We start from the raw sequence: 22,332 nt of genomic DNA, 5'->3' as shown, positions 1-22,332 counted from the left end.
AAAAAAAAAAAAAAAAAAAAGAATAACATGATGATCTGAAACAATTATTCCAAAGGCAAAAAAGATAGCTAATTGCATAGCAGTTAGAAGATTTTGGTTTTACTTTCAAGCTGAAGCTATACATAATGCATGAAGAAAAAAATGTAGTGATGTTGATTCAACGACCACATATTTCTAAAACTATATCTAACTTCAGAATGTGTTTGAATTTCACTTGGTATTTCACTGGAAATCTATCTGAGCTCCACTGAACTAAAAGAGCCAAGATTAACTGCAATCTACTTGGGTCAAAAGGAACAAGGTAAATTTCCAAATCATAGGGAATTTTTTAACCCGAATGAGGGGTTAACTCCTTCTTTCAGGCTATTTTTCCTAGAAAAGACAAAGCCAAATGCCAAACTTCTCTGCAATACGGATGGTGTTAAGAAATCCAAAGAGTTTCATTCAGCTGGCAAGCCTTTCCTGAGCACCGTTGTGCAGGTAACTGTGTGTAATTGTTACTCAATATGCTTACAGAATACAGTCCTCTATGATAGCTGAGGTATCAAAGGACAAAGTAAAATGACAAAGTTGCAAATCAATTAAAAAGGAAAATAAAGAATAAACATATAGCAGCCTGGTAATTCAATGCAATATATAAAAACGCATACATTATTAATTTTTATGTTGAAAAGGAAACACTGCTATGTATATAGGTAGCTATAATCTATAGATATAGATATTTCAATAGTATACAAACTAAAGTACACAGTAATTAAAAATGCTACATGTCCATTGTCGGATGACTGGATAAGGAAAATGTGGTAAATTTACACAGCAGAATACTACTCTGCCATTAAAAAAGAATGAAATTCTGCCATTCGCAGCAACATAGATGAACTTAAAGAAAATTATGTTAAGTGAAATAAGACAGTCACAAAAAGAGAAATCCACATGTCCTCACTTATAAGTGGGAGCTAAAAAATAAACAAAAGAAAAAGATACAACAATCACATTAATACCTTGAACTTTCAAAAGAAGAGAACAGAACTGAGGTTACCAAAGGTGGGAAAGGGAGAGCAAGAAAAGGGAAAGGGAGGAATTGGTAAAGGGCCACAAAAATTGACTGCATTGTATAATACTGAATATACTAATTATCCTGATTTGAACATCACATCTTGCATACAGGTACTGATATTCAATGCTGTACCAGACAGATATGTACCATCAACTATGTTTTTAGCTATGTTTAAAAATTGAAAAGAAAAAAGATGATGGATCTAATTTCAAACATATCAGTCATGGCAACAATTGCAAATGGGTTAAAATTATCTGTTAAAAGATAAGACCATCGGGCTGAGCCCGTGGCGCACTTGGTAGAGTGCTGCGCTGGGAGCGCGGCGACTCTCCCGCCGCGGGTTCGGATCCCATATAGGAATGACCAGTGCGCTCACTGGCTGAGTGCTGGTCACGAAAAAGACAAAAAAAAAAAAAAAGATAAGACCATCAAATTGGTCCTCAGAGAAAGATCCAACCATATTTTGTTTATAAGAAACATTTTACAAAGGAAATAAAACACTTGAACAACAATAACAAAAAATGCTAAGAACAAGATAACAGTCATGACATACTAATAAATATACATTCAAAATTAATATAATTAAGCAAGAACATGTTTGGTCCTCAACTGCCACAAGTTTTAAGATATTAAGAAAACCCTATTTCATATCCCAAAAATGCCTCTAAAATTTCTCACATCATATTTGCTATAAAGAGAGAAAACGGTTAACAAATGAGAAGGTTAAATTGCTCCAAAGTGAATGCTCTGTGCCTACCCAATTTTTCTAAGGCATATATGTCATCATTTTTGAGATTATCCATTCTTTCTTCAATTTCCTCATCTTCACCATCCAAATTAGTTTCTGTTTCCACTGCTCCAGTTAGAAAGAGGACTGGTGTTTTTGGTGGTTCTATAATAGTTCCTGAAACAAGAATTGCTAACATGAACCACTAGTAGCTGAGGACCATACTTAAATGAGCTTATTTCACTCCTCTTCCCCCATTTCACAACCTCATTAAAAGTATCTCAGGTAACATACATACATGATTTCTTTAACTTAAAATGTCATGTGTGATAACCAATCAATTCCTTAGAAAAAAAACTTGTCGATAGTATTGAAAAGAATATGGAACTAGGCAATGTGAAGAGAAAAGCAAGGTAAAGTCGATGACAAAGAAGGGGTAGATGCTTTTCAAGACAGCCTTGGAAAAGAAAAAAATCACTAAGGTCTGATGCTCTTGCTGCTGTGGTGGGTAGGGAGCAAAACATGAAGAATAAGCTGTACCAATTGCTCTGGGATCTCCTAGGTTCTGGTATGACACCATCAAGAGTATAACAAACAAGTCTACAAAGGGAACCTTATTAATTGGAAGGGAGTTGGAAAGAATTCCCCTGGGTGCAGAGATTCCTCCCTTAGCTAAACTGAGCTAAGTAAATAGAAGTTATGTAAAGTTTCCATTCTCAACCATTCAAGTCACTACATATCTCTTAAACATACATAGTGAAAAACTGAACCAGAGTCATTTTAGGTTATTTTAAAATAATTACACATCACTAATAAAGTATTCTTATAAAAAAATATAATCTGGTTCTAAGACTTTAGATTTAGCTTCTAACTCACAGGAAACACAGAGGGTAGAAGAACAAGTTAAATGACACCACAAGGAAACAATCAAATTTAGAATGTGGCATTCTAGTGACAAAGGGACTAATCCCTTCAAAAAGCCTATGCCTTGGGGGCAGGAGTGGAATATTCATCTAGATTAAGAAGTCAAAGGGATATAACAAATGGAATAAGTGTAATGCATGATTGGTTCTTGGTCTGGGATTTTTGGGGGGGATTGGGGGTAGGTTGAAGTGGGAAGAGAAGCTACTGAAGATTTTGGGGGCAATTAGAAAATTTTAAGTATGCACAGGGTATCTGATAATAGAGGATTACTATTAATTTTCTATGGCATGATGGTATCATGGTTATGTAAGAGAATATCTTATTTTTTATAAGATATGAACTGAAGTCTCTAGGGGTAAAGTGTCATGACATCTACCACTCACTCTGAAATGGTTCAGGAAAAAAATATAAATAGATGAAGCAAAATGGCAAAATGTTAACTATTGGATCTAAATGGTATGTTTGTGGGTATTCATTATATCATTTTTCATCTTTTCCATATATTTAAAATGTTTTTACAATAAAAATTTGAAAAATATAACCAGTTAAGAGTTCCTATGATTTTAACATGACACTTTAACCACAGGTAGGATTTTTTTAAGACCATTAAGACACCCACAAATACACATCTGAATGCTAGAATAAGAAAGGTCAACCATCTGCTGTAGCATTATCCACAATAACCAAGAGGTGGAAACAATCTAAGTGTACATTTAGAATAAATGGATAAAGAAAACGTGGTACATACAAACAAGGAAATATTATTCAGTCTTCAAAAAGAAGAAAAACCTGTCATATGCTACACAGCATGGATGAACCTTGAGGACATTATGTGAAGTAAAATGAGCTACAGAAGGACAAAGCCTACATAATTCCATTTACATCAGGTATCTAAGTAGTCAAATTCATAGAAACAGAAAGTAGATGGTGGTTGCCAAGGGCTGAGGGAAGGTGAAATGGGGAGTTATTTAATGGGTACAGAGCTTCAATCATACAACATGCAAAAGTTCTGGAGATCTGATGTACAATGCGCATTTAGATAAAAATACTGTAGCGTACACTTAAAAATTCGTTATGAGGGTAGATTTCATGTTACGTATTTTTTACCACAGTTAAAAAAATATGCCAACCAGAAGCTGCTAGACAGCTGGGGAAAACAGTTACACATCACCAGAGTTTACTGAACAAAGCAGTGTAATTGTGTGCTCAAAGAGTATACAAATAGGTACACAAATATGTATACACGCAGTATACAAATAGTAGGAATTTAGAGAAGAAAAAGAGTAAGATTTAGAATGGTAGCAGGAGGTACTGTGCAAGAGCTAGAAGCTCCTTTCAGTAAAACAGAATTCTGAATGCTGACAATTTGCAAGGCACAAAAAGATGTGTGGCAGGGGGTGGGGGGAAGGGCATAACCACTCCCCTATATTATAGTCCTACACATCAAGCAGTGTGCTAAATGTGACAGTAGAGTGTTTTTCAAAGGGTGCTAGTGAAGCTAGCTAACTCACAGAATTGCTAACTCACAGATACTGGGCATGCTACATTCATTTGGTAGAGCAGATTGAAGCCAAGGGCTCTATCAGAGCTATTAAAAGCCATTATATTTATATAAATATTTATGTAAATGTTTTAAGGTCAATATGACATTTGCATAATTTGTATTATTTAGGGTATTTTAAATTTCATATATATAAGGCTATTGACAGGGCATCTGTCTTTCAGCATCAAAATTTCTACTATCACAAAAAAACATAAAAAGTTCCCATTTAAATACAAATCAATATCAGTTGAAAGAGCAAAGGCTGCTGCCATGCTTATTATATCTTCAGAGAAATACTTCTAGACGGGGGAAAAATTATTCATCTTCTGATAAATCCTAATAGAATATTACTTGCTCACTAGTTATATAATTAGTCATTCATTTTAAATTGAATATGTGCAGGCTGAGCCCGTGGCGCACTCGGTAGCGTGCTGCGCTAGCAGCGCGGCGACGCTCCCGCCGGGGTTCGGGTCCTATATAGGAATGACCGGTGCACTCCCTGGCTGAGCGCCGGTCACGAAAAAAAATAAAAATAATAAAAAATAAAAAAATAAATTGAATATGTGTTCCCATGATTGTTGACTTTTGTTGATCCATATATTTGTAAGTTGATAATTAGAAACTGACATGCATAAGGTGTGGTGCTGATAACACCAAGGTCCAGGGTTTGATCCCTGTATCGGCCAAACGCCAAAACAAAACAAAAAAACCTGACATGCATATAATTATGTATTCATTACATAATGAAAGTTTACCATTCTTATAACCAAATCAACAACAAATACCATTTTATAAATAAAATGTTACTACTAGAAATCCTTGGTTAATTTTCTTACTACACTTCAAAAAGTAAGAGACAGAATAGAATAAAATATATCATTAAAAGTAATATAAAACCTGAAGTTTGCAAAATGTCTAAGCATTAGACAAATGAGAGTCCCTGGAACAAAAGATGTCAATGCTTTATTATTCAAATATGAGTAATAAATTAAATTTGAAAGCTTTTTGGAAAAATGATTTCCATCTCCATTTAGAGAAGCTCTCAGAGTTTACTGCACATCAGGGTTCATGTCCTAACATTTGGACTGGCACATTATAATAAGCAAAGGAAACGCTTCTTCAATGCACAAATGAGCTGATTCATTTCTCCATCACTGCATTATGCAAGGTGGGCAATTTTTCCTGCTCAGACTCACAGAGCAACTTCCATAACTTAGCTATTCTTCCAAACTTGGACTACATAAGGAGGAGAGAGGTGCTGCAATAAATTACCTCTGTCTGAGGGCTGTTCAAGTGGAGCAGACAAGGGTGTCTTCCTTCGAACTAGGGTTAGACGTACCACCTGCCCTGCATTTCGTAAAACTTCAACAACATCCTGGTTGGCAAAACCCTGAATATTCACACCATCAACCTAAATCATTGAAAGACACATAAAACAGAGGTTTCAAGTTAGCTACTATTTTTAACTCTGGGAAGGCTGAATAAAATGACGCAAGTTATTTTATTCCAAAAATAATTTATATGAGACTTTAGAAAGTATTTTTGAATAAGGATGCAAAACTAGTAGTAAAACATGCTGACAAACCTGCTTACACCCTGGAAAACAAATTCAAATTTGTACTCCAAAGTCACACTTTTCAACAGCCTGAGTAAGGTAAAAGGTTTTAATTTCTGCTGCTATTCAAAATGCCATAAAAGATGGTCAACTGTTATACACAGCTCTCAAGCTATATGAATAGAAACCATTACTCTATCATATCACTATGTGATATTTTCCAGAGAAACACACTGATCTACTTCCATTAGGTCTTCCAGTGTTCTGAAAAAAGTATGTTTTTACAAAACATAAAAGGTGTTCTTAATCTAAGGCTCAATTCCACATTTCTAAAATCCATCAGGACCAATAGGCTTCCTCTTTCAATCTTTAAGATAGCCAACCCATTACTTTGGCTTTCTCCACAAGTATTTTCTCTAAAGCATCCACTGCTATGGCTAGCCTCAAGACACAGCAAATCACCTAAGCCCACTAATGTAAAAGCCAAGAGTCATGAAAGGTGCTTCCTTTGATGGGCTTGAAGGATAAAGATTCAAATCATGCCACTCAACATTTGTTTCTACATAATTCACTGTGTGTGCATGTGTGTTTGTATATGTATGTGTGTGTTTATGTACGTATAGACATTAAAATATATATACACATATAAATTTATCTAATTTCTACTAGATTAGGAAAAGCCCTGTTTTAATTGGTAAAAGGTAATTACTGTATTCTCAAATATATAAAATATCTCGATTTTGGACATACTTAAAATTACTGTTAGTAGAAAATCTACTTTCATGAAGAGATGAAAAGAGCTGGTTAACAGCCTATTAACTGTATATAAAATGGCTGAGTTTAAAGAACACAAAGAGGTGCTTGAAAAATGTTTCTTAGGAGAATGCCAGAACATCTTTCATATATGTGTGTATGTATATAAAAATATACATATTATTTTTTTTCCTGCCAATATGATTAGTGAATGCCTTCTCCACTGACAGTGGAAAAAAATCAAATTTAAGAGCATAAGAGTCCAAATTAATGAGATTTCACTATACTAAGAAGCTTAATTTTTAAAAAACCTTATGAAACTGTGTTAAGCCATCCCCCTTTCATACATATTAAAATAAAGGTCAACCTTTTTTTCAAATCTAAAACAGAGGGCAGTTACTTACAGCAACTATTTTGTCATTCACTTGAATGTGGCCATTGTGGTATGCAGCACTGCCAGGTATGATACTCTTCACATAAATCCCTGAAGCTTCCCCTGAAGATGCAGAGACATACAGAAAAAAGGAAGAAAAAAAAACTCTAATTAGGCCTTGATTGCAAAATTCATATCAAGAGGTTAATTAGCTAAAGGGGCTGACTGGAGGCTTGACAAATACTATTTTGAACACAAGCACAGAAATTGATGGATTATTTCAAACTGTCATCATCACAAGTGACCTGAATTCAGAATGACTTGACTGATGACTGCTCTTCTGGAAAAATAATCAGTAATGAAACCTTGATGAAATGCACTCCAATCTAAGCTGGAATCCAGGAGAGCCCAGGTTAAGTCGGACCCTCTTCTCTTGGTCTCTCTCCATTCTTTCTCCTGACATGGCTTAACCCTTCATTTTTCATCAGCACTATGACAAGTCCCTAACTGGTCTTCCTACCTATATGAGGGTACTCCAAAAAGTTCATGGAAAAATTGAGTTAAAAGATAATACAAATCTTTCCATTAAATTTTTGAAAATCCCTCACATTTAGTTCACTGCTCATGTTAGCTGCCCAAACACAGAAAAAAGAAAAGTACACATGATCTTTAATTAAAAAAAAAAAAAAAAAAAGAGCTCAGCAACATGAAATAATCCTTATAAGACAAGACATTTAAACAGAATCAAATGGCTATATAAAATTATATCTATATAAAAGTGTGCATTTCTATTGGTAAAGACTAGAAGGAAAATTGGAAAACAAAAAACCATAGATCTGGATGATTTTATATTTTTATTTTTTAATTTCAAATGAACTCAAAACATTGTCTATAGAAATAAATAAACAATGGATTTCTACTGACTACATAACAACACATAAATTTCATAGAGTCACATTCAAGGCCCTCAGTAATCTGCCCCAAACTTATTTTTCAACTTATTTTCTGCTACATCCCTCCAACAAGACAGAAGTCCAGACACAGGAGACTCTTTTTTATTATTATTATTTTAATTTATCAATATACAATGTAGTTAATGTTCATGTCTCTTTACCAATTTCTTTTCCCCCCCCTCCCTTCTCCCCCTCCCCCATCAACTCATATCTGATCACTTATCTCAACAAGTTCAAGGAATTGTTGTGATTGTTGTGTCTTCTTCCCTGCCCCCAACCCCATTTGTTTATTTATTGATTGATTTTTAGCTCCCACAAATAAGTGAGAACATGTGATGTTTCTCTTTCTGTACCTAACTAATTTCACTTAATATAATTTTTCTAAGTCCATCCATGTTGCTGCAAATAGCAGTATTTCATTCTTTTTTGTAGCAGAGTAGTATTCCATTGTGTAGAGATACACAGTTTCCTTATCCACTCATCTGATGATGGACATTTGGGCTGGTTCCAACTCTTGGCTATTGTAAATAGTGCTGCAATAAACACTGGAGTACAAGTACCCCTCGAACATGATAATTTCTATTCCTCTTGGTATATTCCCAGCAGTGGAATAGCTGGGTCATATGGTAGATCTATCTGTAATTGTCTGAGGAACATCCATACCATTTTCCATAAAGGATGCACCATCTTGCAGTCCCACCAACAGCGTATGAGTGTTCCTTTTTCTCTGCAACCTCGCCAGCATTTATCATTCTTAGTCTATTGGATATTAGCCATCCTAACTGGAGTGAGATGGTATCTCAAAGTGGTTTTGATTTGCATTTGCCAAATGCTGACTGATGTTGAGCATTTTTTCATGTGTCTGTTGGCCATTCGTATATCTTCCTTTGAGAAATGCCTATTCAGCTCCTTTGCCCATTTTTTAATTGAATTACTTGTTTTTTTGCTGTAAAGTTGTTTGAGTTCCTTATATATTCTGGATATTAATCTTTTGTCAGATGTATATTTTGCAAATATTTTCTCCCATTCTGTTTGTTGTCTTTTTACTCTGTTAACTGTTTCTTTTGCTGTGCAGAAGCTTTTTAGTTTGATATAATCCCATTTGTTTATTTTTCTTTTGGTTGCCTGTGCTTTTGGGATTGTATTCATGAAGTCTGTACCCACACCTACTTCCTGGAGTATTTCCCCTATGCTTTTTTTTTTTCAAGGGGTTTTATTGTTTCAGGGTGTATATTTAATTCTTTAATCCATTTTGAGTTGATTTTGGTATATGGTGAGAGGTATGGGTCTAGTTTCATTCTCCTGCATATGAATATCCAGTTTTCCCAGTACCATTTGCTGAAGAGGCAGTCTCTTCCCCAGTGTGCAGACTTGGTGCTTTGTCCAAGATCATATGGCTGTAGGTATATGGGTTGATTTCTGGATTCTCTATTCTACTCCACTGATCCATGCAGACACAGGAGACTCTTGACATTCTACCAAAACACCAAGTATTTTCATAATTTTACCCTGTCTTTCATTTAATTCTTTTTTCCTGTCAACCTTGTCCCTTCTGTTAAAATTCTTCTTTTCCGTTCCTAGCTCAAATGCCTCCTTCTTTATGGATTCTCCATTTCCCTCTGTAAAATCAAACATTTCATCTGCCATACCATGATATTTTACTTGTATCTCTGCTAAAACATATACTTCATTCATCCTTAAATAATTAAGAGTTGTTTACATGTTTCTCTCCCTAAACAGACTACTTATATTCATTTTTCTATCTCCTCCAGAACTAAGCAAAGTAACCCCTCAAAAGTCCACTGAATTTAATGGAGTAAAAATTATTTTGAAAACTATTTGTTGAAAAGCATGTTGAATTTTAAAAGGTTCTGATTTTTGAATTCACTTGCCCCCATAACCTCAAGCCAAGCCACCCAATCTCAAAAATTTCCTTTGAAGATAGAGAAGTAAAATCATTCTTTTCTTTATTCAGTAACATAAAGTCAAATTTTCTCAATTTTCTATCAGTCATTCACTTTCATTTAGGAACCAAGCCATAAGTTCAGGAACTAAACCATGATTCCCCTAATCAGACTTAGCATATTGAAAACTACTCAATATGGTTTTTTACAACATTATTGTACAATCCAAACATAGCTCTTTTGGAACTCATTGAAATTGTGAACACATTTTTTAAAAAAGGTAGCACTTAGAAAAATCTAAAGGTTTTAAAAAATATTTCATTAGGCTAAAATAGCACAAGGTGGTCTGACATGAATTTCATTCAAGACTTTGAATATATTAGCACTCTTAATCTTTCCACCTGCTGTAAGCATGCAAGATAATTTTTTTTTATAGAAAGTAATTCTCTAATCTTTTTTTTTAATAGACTAGAATATTTCATGACTCTGAATTTTCATGTTATTAGCAAATATTTCTGGAAAAGTTTATTTTTCCTTATCCTAACAATTCTCTTATAATAAAAGAATAACTCATAGTGAAAGTTACCAAGCTTTGCAGGTTGGGGAAGTTTTATTCAGAAATAATTGAGCCGTATATTTAGTCTCACACTTTATTCCTTTTATATGAAAGAAAAATAATTCTAATTAAAATATCTGTTTTATTTTTTTAGTGATTAAACATAATAGTGATACTTTTTGGACATTCATGATATGAAATACATACAGTCATCCATTTACTTTATAACAAGCATAAGATATATTAACAGTCACAATATTCAAAATACATCTATTTTAGAAACAAGAGGAAGTACAATTCAAATACTGTAGAGAGATGGACAGTTATATTATTTTGTTAATGACCATCAAGCCAGCTATAAAACTATTGAGATAAAAATGTGATTCTGTAATCACTGAGATGTAAATGGTTGCTATTATAGACTCGTGGTTTTATTCAAGTTTTAAATTAAAAGCTGCAGGTATTTAATTTTACTGTCTAGAAACCTTAACATTCTTTATAATTATTTCCAAATATAAAATAGAAATGACTCATTTACCTGTATGAGATGTTCCAACATAGCCAACAATTCTAATCCCAAGACTCTGTCCATCTTTTTTAATGAGTTCAACATTATAAGTTTCAAAAAGAGAACTGTCCTAAAAGGAAAAAACAAAATTATTATGTAAGTTTAGTTACATAACTGTGTGTACATAGTCAATCTGTGCAAGGTTTACTAAGTATTTTCATAGTACCTGTGGTAGGCAGAGTTTTAAGAAGGTCCCCAGAACCCTCAATCCCTGGTGCTTCTCCCACGTGTCTGTTACATTACATGAAAAAGGGAGATTACCTGGTGCCCTTCAAAAGAAATCAGTCTTCTTTTGCCAGAAAAGGAAGTAAAAAAGATTTGAAGCATATGAACACAACTTGTGGTTTGAAGTTGGAGGGGGTCATATAAGAAGGAATGCAGGGGCCTTAAGAAGTTGAAAGAGGTCCTTGGCTGATAGCCAGCAAAGAAAAAGGGATCTCAGTCCTACAGCTGCAAGGAACTGTATTCTGCCAACAACCTGAAAGAGCTTACAAGTGAATTGTCCCCAGAGCATCCAGAAAAGAACCCAGCCAAGCTGACACCTTGATTTTGGCCTTGTAACAATCTAAACAGAGAGTCCATCCAAGCCCACCCTGAATTCTGACCTACAGAACTGTGAACTAACAAAGGGTATTGTTTAAGCTGCTAAAGTAGCGGTAATTTGTTATACAACAATGGAAAACTAATACAGCCATTTAGGAAAGACTCAGGCTACATTTGTATCTGAAAGAACTACAGCATAAAGAAAAATTTAGAAAAAAAAGGTAAGACTAGTTATTGTAAGTAATATAAAAAATATTGACCTAAAACTTATTTTCAATATTTGTCTTTCTGTAAAGGAATAAGGTGCCTAAACACATAATACTTTGCTTTCAATTTAAAACATTATAATTAGAAAGCAAATAATTGATAGGATCAAATTCCCACTTATCACACAGCTACACTGGTCCCGCAACTACAAAGTAGAAGGCTCCAGGGAACTAGAATAAGGGAGAGCAAAGAAAATGGTCGTAACCACAATTTGAAGAAATAAAAAATAAAAAAAAAAAAAAAAACAGCTTCTAGTATCTCAAACAGAAAACTTCCACTCATATGGTTCCAAGTAGGGAAAGGCAAACAACTTTCCAAAAGACACTGAGTGACATCTCAGGTGATGATGATCAGTGACCTTCTACCTTTTCCCACCATAACCACTTCTCTTTTCTTCCCTCTTCCTCTGTAGAGAGTTAGAAATCTTGATTTTAGAATAGGGTTTTTAGGTGAATGCATGTATAGGGCAAAAGCCCTCGGGTAGGGGGCCACGGCCCACAGACAGCCAGGCAACAGCTAATCAACTCTAATCACTGCTTAGGTATGGGACTGTGTACTTTAATGATTTTAGAGCTAACAGGTGGTTGTCATACTGATCCTGTTAAGAGATTTTGAGAATTGCTGAAGGGAAAGATGTGAAAAAAATGTTTGCTAGGGGCAAGCTGTCTGTTGGGGAAAACTTTAGAGATAATTATATTTAGATTTTATCATAAGAATGCAACTTTTGCTTAAGGAGAGGTTATACTTTAGATAATGATTGCAGTTTGACCAACTTAGCTTTTCACAAATTGTACTTTGGAAGGTCACATTGTTAATTTTACCGATGTTACTAGTTTCCATTGTTTAAGCTATACTTAGCCATAGATAACTTTTGTAACACTGCCCACGTCTTTGTGTCCTTTTGTAATGACTGAATTAACTGATTTTTCTTGTGAAACTTCCTTGTCTTTACAATAAAAAACAGAAGCTAACTTTGAATCAGAACTGCACCCAGTTTTCTCCTTCTAATAGAAGAGTTGCTGGGGTACAGACCCTTCGGGCTTCTCATCACATTCATGGTGCTTTGAGTAATCCTTTTTTGCATCTCCGTTACACAGTGATAAGTGTAACATTCCTCCTGGCCCCTCTTTTTTAAAACTATTTCTTTGCTTTTGCTTTAATATGTCTTCATTCAGACCTTGTGAAATACTGGGAAAGAACTTGGTAGGGACCAGAAAGATCTGAATTCAGATTCCAGCTTTGCAACTTACTCCATATGAGGACTTTAACAAGTTGTTTGACTTTAGTTTCCTCATCTATTAAATGGATGAGAAGACCTATCTTGCAAAATTACTACAAGGGTTTCAGATGACCTGGACAATTCCAGATACTTGATAATGACTATCTTGCAAAATTACTACAAGGGTTTCAGATGACCTGGACAATTCCAGATACTTGATAATGACTAATAATGGTGATTATCATTATGTAACTGTAAGAATTGTTAATAATTATAATGAATATTACTATTAATGTCCATTCCTTTTGGCCAGTCTACTGTTATCAGTGATAATTCTTATACATTGACCGGTATTTCCAGTTTTCCTTCCACCATCTGGATGTCTCCTCGCCAACCTAATAAAATAGACAAGGCAAGTAGTAGTACTCTCCAACTTACAAGTGAGTAGCTGAGGCTCAGGGAAGTTGAATGGCTTAACCCTCAAAAAAGAAAATAAAAAATGTCTAGTGTCTCCAGACTGGGTTCTCTTCTGCTTCCCTGGTGAGCATAGAGACACAACTGAGATACGACTCATATCACTGTGGTGTTTCGAGTAGAAAGAATTTCTTACCTTGCAGTGTATCACACCCAGTATTCGATTTAAGATGCAAGAATGATTCATATACTCACAGAGTCAGGGCTCTTGTTGGCTACAGCGGGTGGGACAACAGGTAAGGCTGCAGGGGCAGGAGGGGTCACCGAAATTTCACCAGTTGGGTCTCTAGCAACGACCATCCTGACTGAATTCCCACAGTTCCTCAGCACTTGAGCAACTTGCTCACTGGTCATTCCCTGCACGTTTGTGCCACCAATCTTCAAGATGTGGTCCCCTGTCTGGAGTCTTCCATCCTTTAATCCAAGAAAAAACAAAATTATTTTGAGAAATCAATGATCTAACTTCACCAGTTAATAACAATTCACCAGACTCTCAGTTCTGGCAAAATGACTGAGGAGAATCCACCTAAAATGCTGAAATAAAATATAATATTTTTAACTAATGGCTGAATTGTCAAAAGAGTAAAAGTATTCCTTGTAGAATACTAAATACAGAAGGGTTTGAAGTGAGAAAAACAATCGGTATTCAAAAACAGGCATTTGCTTGAGGATATCAATTTGTGCCTAGTGGCCTAGAGCCAGGATATTCATGGTCATGTATGCAAGGAAGTGGTCAGAAAGCCCTACACCTCAAGAAGGGAAGGAGGTCAGAACAGAAGCCTCCAGCAGTATAAAGCTAGGAACTCCAAAGGCCAACAGGCATGGTGGCATGTTTGAAAGGAACAGAAAAATGCTACTGTGGCTAGAAGAAAATAAGGAAGGAGGAGAGTAGTCAAAGAGAGGAGAGCATTAACAGGGGGTCAGACAGTACAGCGCATTTTCTCTGTATGACTGGGATGCAAGTCATTGGAGGGTTTTGAACAGAGGAGTGACATTATCTGACTTACTTTTAACACGATCATTTAAGCTTCTGTGCTTAAAATAGACTATCAGAGAGGACACAAGAAAGGCAGAGATACCAGTTGGCAGGCCTCAGCAATAATCCATAAAGAGATAACAACAGCTTGGACTAGGTTAGCAGTTGGGGTGTTGAGAAGTGAGAAACTAGATCTACTTTTAGTGATCTGTCAACAGGATCTGCTGATAACTTCTATATGGGATATAAGGGGGAAAAAAAGAAATCAAAACTCTTAAGTTTTTAACCTAAGCAACTGGAAAGATGGAGTTGCAATGCACTGAGATAAAGAAGACTACAGAGGAATAGATGGGTAGGAGTGGAAATCAGGAGTTCAGTTTTACAGATGAGTTCAGTCTGAGATGCCTATTAGTCATTAAAGCGGAGATAACAGGTATACAGCTGGATATACAAATCTAGAGTTCAGGGGAGAAGTCCAGACTACACATTTAAATGTGGAAGCCATTAGCATATAGGAAGTATTTAAGTCATGATTTTGGATGAGTTTGGAGTAAGGATACGTAATGTTTAATTTCTTAAGCTGGTGGTGTGTATATCGGCGATTATTGTTCTAATGATTATTTAAAATGTGTACAGACATGATGTACATTCTTTTGTATGTATTTATATTTCACGCCAAGTTTGACATAATTTATCAAAATGTATATCAGTTCAAAATGTTTATCATTTTCTTTCTTTGTAAAAGTTTTGAAACAGCTGATTTGTTTCACCAGAAATTGTGAATTCACCTTATTTATCTTTATAACAGTATATTAAATATACCAAAATGTCAACATAGCTTGTTAAAAAAAAAAAAATCACACTACAGAGGACCCTACAGGTTAAAAGTCATTTTCATGTATCATCTCATTCAGAGAAGGACAACTTTAAAATGAGAAAATTGAGGTTCAAAAAGGTTGACTGACTCGACCAAGGCCACAAAGCTAATAAATGGCAGAATCAAAGTTCAGTCCAAGCTGCCCACTGAAGAATGTTCTTCTCATTTAGTCAGTGGCCTAAACTTTGATCTCTCCAGAGGAACATTCCTGCAGCAAGTGAATCTCTTATATACAAAGGCTACTAGTAGACAGTAAATTTACTGTTTTCCTACTCTCCAAGAAATTGCTTATAACTGTCAAAAAGTTTGAGTAAAATGAGGATGAAAAATACATATTTTGCAACTGGGAGAGGAAGACAGCTTGAGAACAGAGCAATGACCACTGGGTTAATTTGGTTCTAAGCTCCATATTCTTGGATCCAGATGGCACCATTGATAAGCTGTAGATGAAATTCTGAAGGAAGACGTTTTAAAAAGCCTTAAGGCTGAAGAGTATTTTCTGCATCCTTCCTTTTCTCCAGTTTTGCAGGAACCTAATGAAGGAAGGCTTTAAACCGAAACAATGAGTACAATGCTACGTGGTTTGTGGTGAGTGCTGCAGAAGGCACTGGAGGGGACTAAAGTAAAGAGAAGCAGTGTAGCAGAAATGCAATTCAATTCAGAAACGTGGAAAAGAAACAGATGCAAGGAGGACATAATTATTAAAAAAAAGAATAAAGAACTGCTGGGTTTCTACTTTAATAATGATAATTTGATATTCTGTTTTCATCCATGCCACTGACTTCAAATAAAATAAGCTACTACTTAAGAGAAAATCAGTAGTCCTGATGAAAAATAAGAGTAAAGCTGCCTTTGTGAATCAAAAACTATTCTTGAACAAAATTACACCCTGACTAAAGAATAAAGAATATGTCTAGTAAATGTTTTAATGCTTGGCTTGGCCAAAGAAGGGCATTTCACCATGAAGTATATATTTAGTCACTTCCTAGGCACTATTTTTTTTTCCTATTTTACCTCAACTCTTAATTTAAAATGATGTAGATAATTTGCATCTGTCACTGAAAAGTCAAACATTTTCTTCTTGCAGAAAAACAGGTGTTCTAAGGAATTCATAAGTACAAAAATAGTCATTAGTCAGATTGGTAGGAAAGACACCAAAATGACAGCTACCTTGTCTAAGTCAAGAAGCCCCAAACATTTCATTTTATTGATATTTTCTGATCATTCTCCTTCCATAACCTACCAACTGTGCAAGGAAACCAAAAGGCATAAAATCCTTTTTGTTCTTTAACAGAAATCATAAATCAATGAAAGCCAATAGCTATGCCAAGATTCAAGCACACAGTGTGCTAATCAAACATTCACATATAAAAGTTTATTAACCATAGATTGTCTCATAAGAGAAAAAATATGCACATTGGAAAAGATAATGTGAAAGGCAGAAAAATTAAAACAGCTGATATAAGAGGTATCACACAATTAGAGTGAAAACAATAACAGTATCATTTATATAGTTGAAAATAAAAAAATACTTTAATCCAGGTTAGCAGCTTTTGGCTAAAAAAAAAAACCATTACTTTGCATTTTAAGTTCTCTAATATGCTGTTGTGGATGATAATTTCAATTCAAAAAATATTTGAAAACCTACAGGAATGAGGCCTGAACTACAAAAGAAAAAATCAAATTTGTTTCTCTAAAAACTAAATTATGGCACCAAACTTCTACAATTCAGAAAATGAAATCATTACTATGTTTGATTCCAGGTTGGTTCTATTATTGATCTTTAATCAAAAGGCAACATGTCACTGACAAAAAACAGTGACTTTATAAGATAAACTAAACACTCCTTCCCTAAACAAATTAAGTCCAAGTATACCTATCCTATCCTAATCAAATTCCTAAAGCCCTCATTAACTGATTGTTAAGGATAAAGAAAATATCTGTCTAAAGAATCACTCAAAGCAAAAGTGCTTGGGAATAGCCAACTGTTTAGTGACCTTGAGCTGGGCTTTGCGTCACTGAAAGTCCCCCATAGTGCACAGCCACTCTCCAACCCTTGCTTGGTTCCATTCCTTCTTAGTATTAAAGGTTACTGGGTAGTTAATATGACTTATGTTATAACTGCCTCATATCATAATGTCAATAATTTATGACAACCTTTAAATAGGCTGTGTTATAATGGTCACTTTCTGGAGAAAATGGGGTAACCCAGGGTACCTGACTTCCCCAGAATTCCTCCAGACCACATGAGTGAGGTTTATGCAAAACAAAGAAGTTTTACATTACCCATCACCAATTTCAAAACAAAACAAAAACTAGCTCTTGAAAAAATTTTTTTTACTCGTTATTAATATTCATGATACAAAGCTGATTGTCACCCCTCGTGCCCATGATGTGAGGGCCAGATTAATCCTGAAAATTTTTTAAATTTTTGCCACAACTGAATAGAATGCTCTAAAGATGTGTGTTTCAGGCACTGTGAATTTTGGAGAGTATCTCATATAATTCCTTATCCATGAATTGGTCCTAATTACATTAACTTATTGATCATTGTAACCAGATCTCAATAAAGATTTCTGAAAAGCTTCCTACAATTTTTTTTTTAATGCTATTTTCCATTTTATTTACTTTAATAAGGGCTTTGGAGTCAGACACCCAAGTTCAAATCCTTGCTCTTCTTTGGTCAAGCTGTATGGTCAAAGGTCGGTTGCTTGTACTACATAAATCTCAGATTCCTCTTAAGCAAATACAGAATAAATTCCTCTCTCACTGAGCTGTGAGCATTAAACTCAATATTATATGTAAAATGTTTAGCCTGGTGCCTTGTTCACAGCAAGTCTTTAAATACATCCATTTCTGATCGCTCCTTAGGCTGCAGTGACCTCAGTTAAGTGTTCTTCACCACATCCCCTCAACTCTACCCCATCTTTTAATCATACATATTGACTAATCTGTTAACACGAATGGAAATATAAGGAGCTTTTGTCCCATGAAGGTTGCCATAGTCAACAGTGAGCATTAATATTCAAAACATGAGTATATTTTAATTAAAAGCAATATCTCCTTTAATTTTTTTAAAGCTGTGATTAGGCTAGATAAGCAACAATTTAGCAACAGCTTGCAGAGTCAGGTAACCCTGGGAGGAGCTGCCTTGGGGACAACCCAGCTCTGACATTTCATCCCAGCTAAGAGGATTGGAAAGGAAAGGGATGAGGAACTAAAAGGCATTGTGCTAAAGCACATTACATTGGTTAACATTCAATTTCACACAGTCTTTTTTAAGGCAAGCACAATTATCTCCTAGCAAAAAGAGTTAACAGCAGGCCTGAGACTGCTGTTCTTTGAAAGGTCTGCTCACAAGGTTGGCTCTTGGCTAATACCTTGGAGCTTAGATTCTGGAAGAGTTCCCACCAATCCCCAGTAAGAATGGCTCACAATGCCTACACCATCGTGCAAACAATGTGGTTTCTCTTGAATACCTGCTTTCTTTTTTAACTTTGGTACATGCTAGACAGTGTGTGCCCACATGGCCAGCAACTAATAAAAACCCTATGCATTAAGTCTCTAATGGGTTTCCATGGTACACATTTCAGATGTGTTATCATAATTCATCACTGGAAGATTTTTTAAGTGTCCCATATGACTCCACTGGGAAAGGATTCTTGGAAGCTTCCGCCTGGTTTCCTCCAGACTTCACCTCATATACCTTTCCCAGTACTGATTTTGCTTTGTATCCTTTCACTGGAATAAGTCATAGCTATGGATACAACTATATGCTGAGTCCTGTGAGTCATCCTAGCAAATCATCAAACCTGCGGTGGTCTTGGAGACAATTTTAGAAACAAGGAATTAAGCCAAGAAATAATTTGCCCAGGGTTAGTGGTAGATTCAGGATTCAAGCCTTCATCTGTGTGATTATAAAGCTCACATACCGACCCTATGCTCTTTCCTTTCAGAGAGGCTTACTTGGAATGTAGGTGGGCTGAGAAGAATTTCTCCAAAGACAGACAATAGGGAGGTATATGCCACATCTTGTACCACAGACTGGAGTATTAAGGTGCAGCAGCTAAAGTCACTTCTGGAGTTACAGCAAGCAAAACATCGAGTAGAACCATGGAACAAATGGTGGCAGGCATGAAGAATGCGATAAATGGCAAGAAGGTTGAAGAGATTTCATCTGCCATTAGCTCAGATGAGATGAAAAGAGAGGAGAGAATACTGCTCTGTCCCCTCTGTCTAGGCCTCACCACATTCCCTACTGGAGTCAATAGCTCTATTGCTTCCAGAGCCTGCTACTCCCTATTGATAGGTATGAACAACTCTGCACAGGTGAACATCAGGAAAAGGAAAACATTAGGATCAATTTTGGGTAAACAGATTTTAAGCAGTAGGGCTGGCCGGTTAGCTCAGTTGGTTACAGTATCGTGCTGAAAGATTTAAGCAGTAAAGCACAGACTTCAGAATCAAACAGGTATGGGCTCAATCCTGACTTTGTCACTTACCTATCTGTGTAACTCTGGGCAATTTCTCAATGATTTCCACATCTATAAAATTTAGGAATAAAACTTAAAAGATTGTTTTGAGGATTACACAAGAACAATGTATACTGGGCAGATAACAATGTCCAGCATAAGCACTTGCTTCTCTTTGAGCATTTATGACTCTTTAACAGGCATACCTCCTACCCACTCCTTGATGATCTGAAATAGTGACAATACCTTCCAGTAAAAGGGAAAAGTCAGACTTGGGCTTTTCCCAAAAGTGCCTCAATGGGATTAATCTGGGAAACTCTGCACATCATATTCTCCTTGTGAAAATTCATAAGGCACATTAGTATATTAAAAGCTCAGAAAATTCTTACAGTAAAGAAACCTATTTGATTTTGTTGAAACTTATTTCACCCTTTGTTTTTCACAAGAACTACCCCACTCGCATTTTGAAAAATGCTACTCCAGCAAACAAGCCCATTAAAATTGCTAAAGCAGGAGCGGGGGAGAGGGGAGAAATGGGAAGAGGTAAAAACACTGCAAAATCTCATCTCTTTTCCAATTACAAAAAAAATTATTTCGAAGAACTCTTAAGGAATACTATTTGTTTTGTGCCACAGATGTGTTTTGAAGACCCACAAAATGACCATCCTTAAATGTTCTGCTCTCAGAACCCATTTATACTCTTAAAAATCACTGAGAATGGAGGGATGGGGATTGCAAAGCAGAACAAGAAACTGTTAAGGGTGATGAATATGCTCATTATCTGACTGTGGTGATGGATGATGGTATTACAGTTAAATTTTATGTGACAGCTTGGCTGGATTGTGGTGTCCAGTTGTTTGGTTAAACACTAGTCTAGATGCTGCTAGAAAAAGTATCTGCAGATCTTCCAAATACTGACATATTTCATTGTATAATATCAAAACACTCATTGACTAATATCATCAACAACCTAATCAGAAAAGTTTAAATATGAAGAACTTTCAACCTCACATTAAAATACAATTTTTCCAAAATTCTAATTTTCACTTGAAAGCTCAAATTTTACATTACCAGCAAACACTGTCAGTTTTCTTTGAAGTAACAGGCTTAACATCTACAATCAGTTGACTTTAAATAAAGATTACCCTTGATAATGTAGGTGGGCCTCATCCAATCAGTTTAAGACTCTAAGAACAAACACTGAGGTTTCCTGAAGAAGGAATTCTGCCTCAAGAATGTAACAGAAATCCTGCCACCCTGCCCTCCAGATATCAAACTCAAGACCGCAACATCAACTCCTATCTGAGTTTCCAGCTGCTGGCCTGCCCTACTGATTTCAGACTTGCTAGCCCCCCCACAATGGCACGAGCCAATTCCTTAAAATAATCTCTTTATACATATGCATGTATTCTACTGGTTCTGTTTCTCTGAAGAATCCTGAATAATAAAGATGAATTCACAAGTGTATACACATGCTAAAATTTATTAAATTGTATACTTTATATATGTGTAATTTATTGTATGTCAATTACACATCAATAAAGCCATAAAAAAAGTTAATGAGAACCTCAAAGAGCTTTTGTTTTTGTGAGTTCTCAGTCAACATCTAATTAGCACTAAGAAATTTAAAAGATATAATATACACAATATAAATATATTAACATATATAAATATTTATCTATATTAATGTATACATTTTTATTTTTATTTATTTATTTATTTTTTAATTTTATTTTGTCGATATACATTGTAGCTGATTATACCTCCTCATCACCAAAACCTCCCTGCCTTCTCCCTCCCCCCTCCCCCCCAACAATGTCCTTTCTGTTTGCTTGTCGTATCAACTTCAAATAATTGTGGTTGTTATATCTTCTTCCCCCCCCCAGTTTGTGTGTGTGTGTGTGTGTGTGTGTGTGTGTGTGTGTGTGTGTGCGTGTGAATTTATATATTTATTTTTAGCTCCCACCAATAAGTGAGAACATGTGGTATTTCTCTTTCTGTGCCTGACTTGTTTCACTTAATATAATTCTCTCAAGGTCCATCCATGTTGTTGCAAATGGCAGTATTTCATTCGTTTTTATAGCTGAGTAGTATTCCATTGTGTAGATGTACCACATTTTCCGTATCCACTCATCTGATGATGGGTTCCAACTCTTGGCTATTGTAAAGAGTGCTGCGATAAACATTGGGGAACAGGTATACCTTCGACTTGATGATTTCCATTCCTCTGGGTATATTCCCAACAGTGGGATAGCTGGATCGTATGGTAGATCTATCTGCAATTGTTTGAGGAACCTCCATACTATTTTCCATAGAGGCTGCACCATTTTGCAGTCCCACCAACAATGTATGAGAGTTCCTTTTTCTCCGCAGCCTCGCCAGCATTTATCGTTCATAGTCTTTTGGATTTTAGCCATCCTAACTGGGGTTAGATGGTATCTCAATGTGGTTTTGATTTGCATTTCCCGGATGCTGAGTGATGTTGAGCATTTTTTCATATGTCTGTTGGCCATTTGTATATCTTCCTCAGAGAAATGCCTACTTAGCTCTTTTGCCCATTTTTTAATTGGGTTGCTTGTTTTCTTCTTGTA

General features: G+C 35.6%; 1 protein-coding gene across 4 annotated transcripts in view; it reads right to left on the bottom strand.

Moving 5' to 3' along the window:
- PATJ (PATJ crumbs cell polarity complex component) overlaps positions 1-22,332 on the bottom strand; it is a 369,539-nt gene that overhangs the window by 298,290 nt on the left and 48,917 nt on the right. For all 4 annotated transcript variants that reach the window (XM_063103640.1, XM_063103641.1, XM_063103642.1 and 1 more), the window contains exons 8-12: positions 13,612-13,830; positions 10,884-10,983; positions 6,964-7,055; positions 5,524-5,662; positions 1,815-1,961 (exon numbers count right to left, since the gene is read on the bottom strand). In XM_063103640.1, the coding sequence (XP_062959710.1) occupies positions 1,815-1,961; positions 5,524-5,662; positions 6,964-7,055; positions 10,884-10,983; positions 13,612-13,830 (697 nt within the window). The remainder of the gene's footprint in view (positions 1-1,814; positions 1,962-5,523; positions 5,663-6,963; positions 7,056-10,883; positions 10,984-13,611; positions 13,831-22,332) is intronic.

The sequence above is a fragment of the Cynocephalus volans genome, chromosome 8, assembly GCF_027409185.1.
Source record: "Cynocephalus volans isolate mCynVol1 chromosome 8, mCynVol1.pri, whole genome shotgun sequence".
In the NCBI taxonomy this organism is placed as follows: Eukaryota; Metazoa; Chordata; class Mammalia; order Dermoptera; family Cynocephalidae; genus Cynocephalus; species Cynocephalus volans.
The sequence above is the reverse complement of the archived record's forward strand: the minus strand, read 5'-3'. Positions and strand labels throughout refer to the sequence as shown.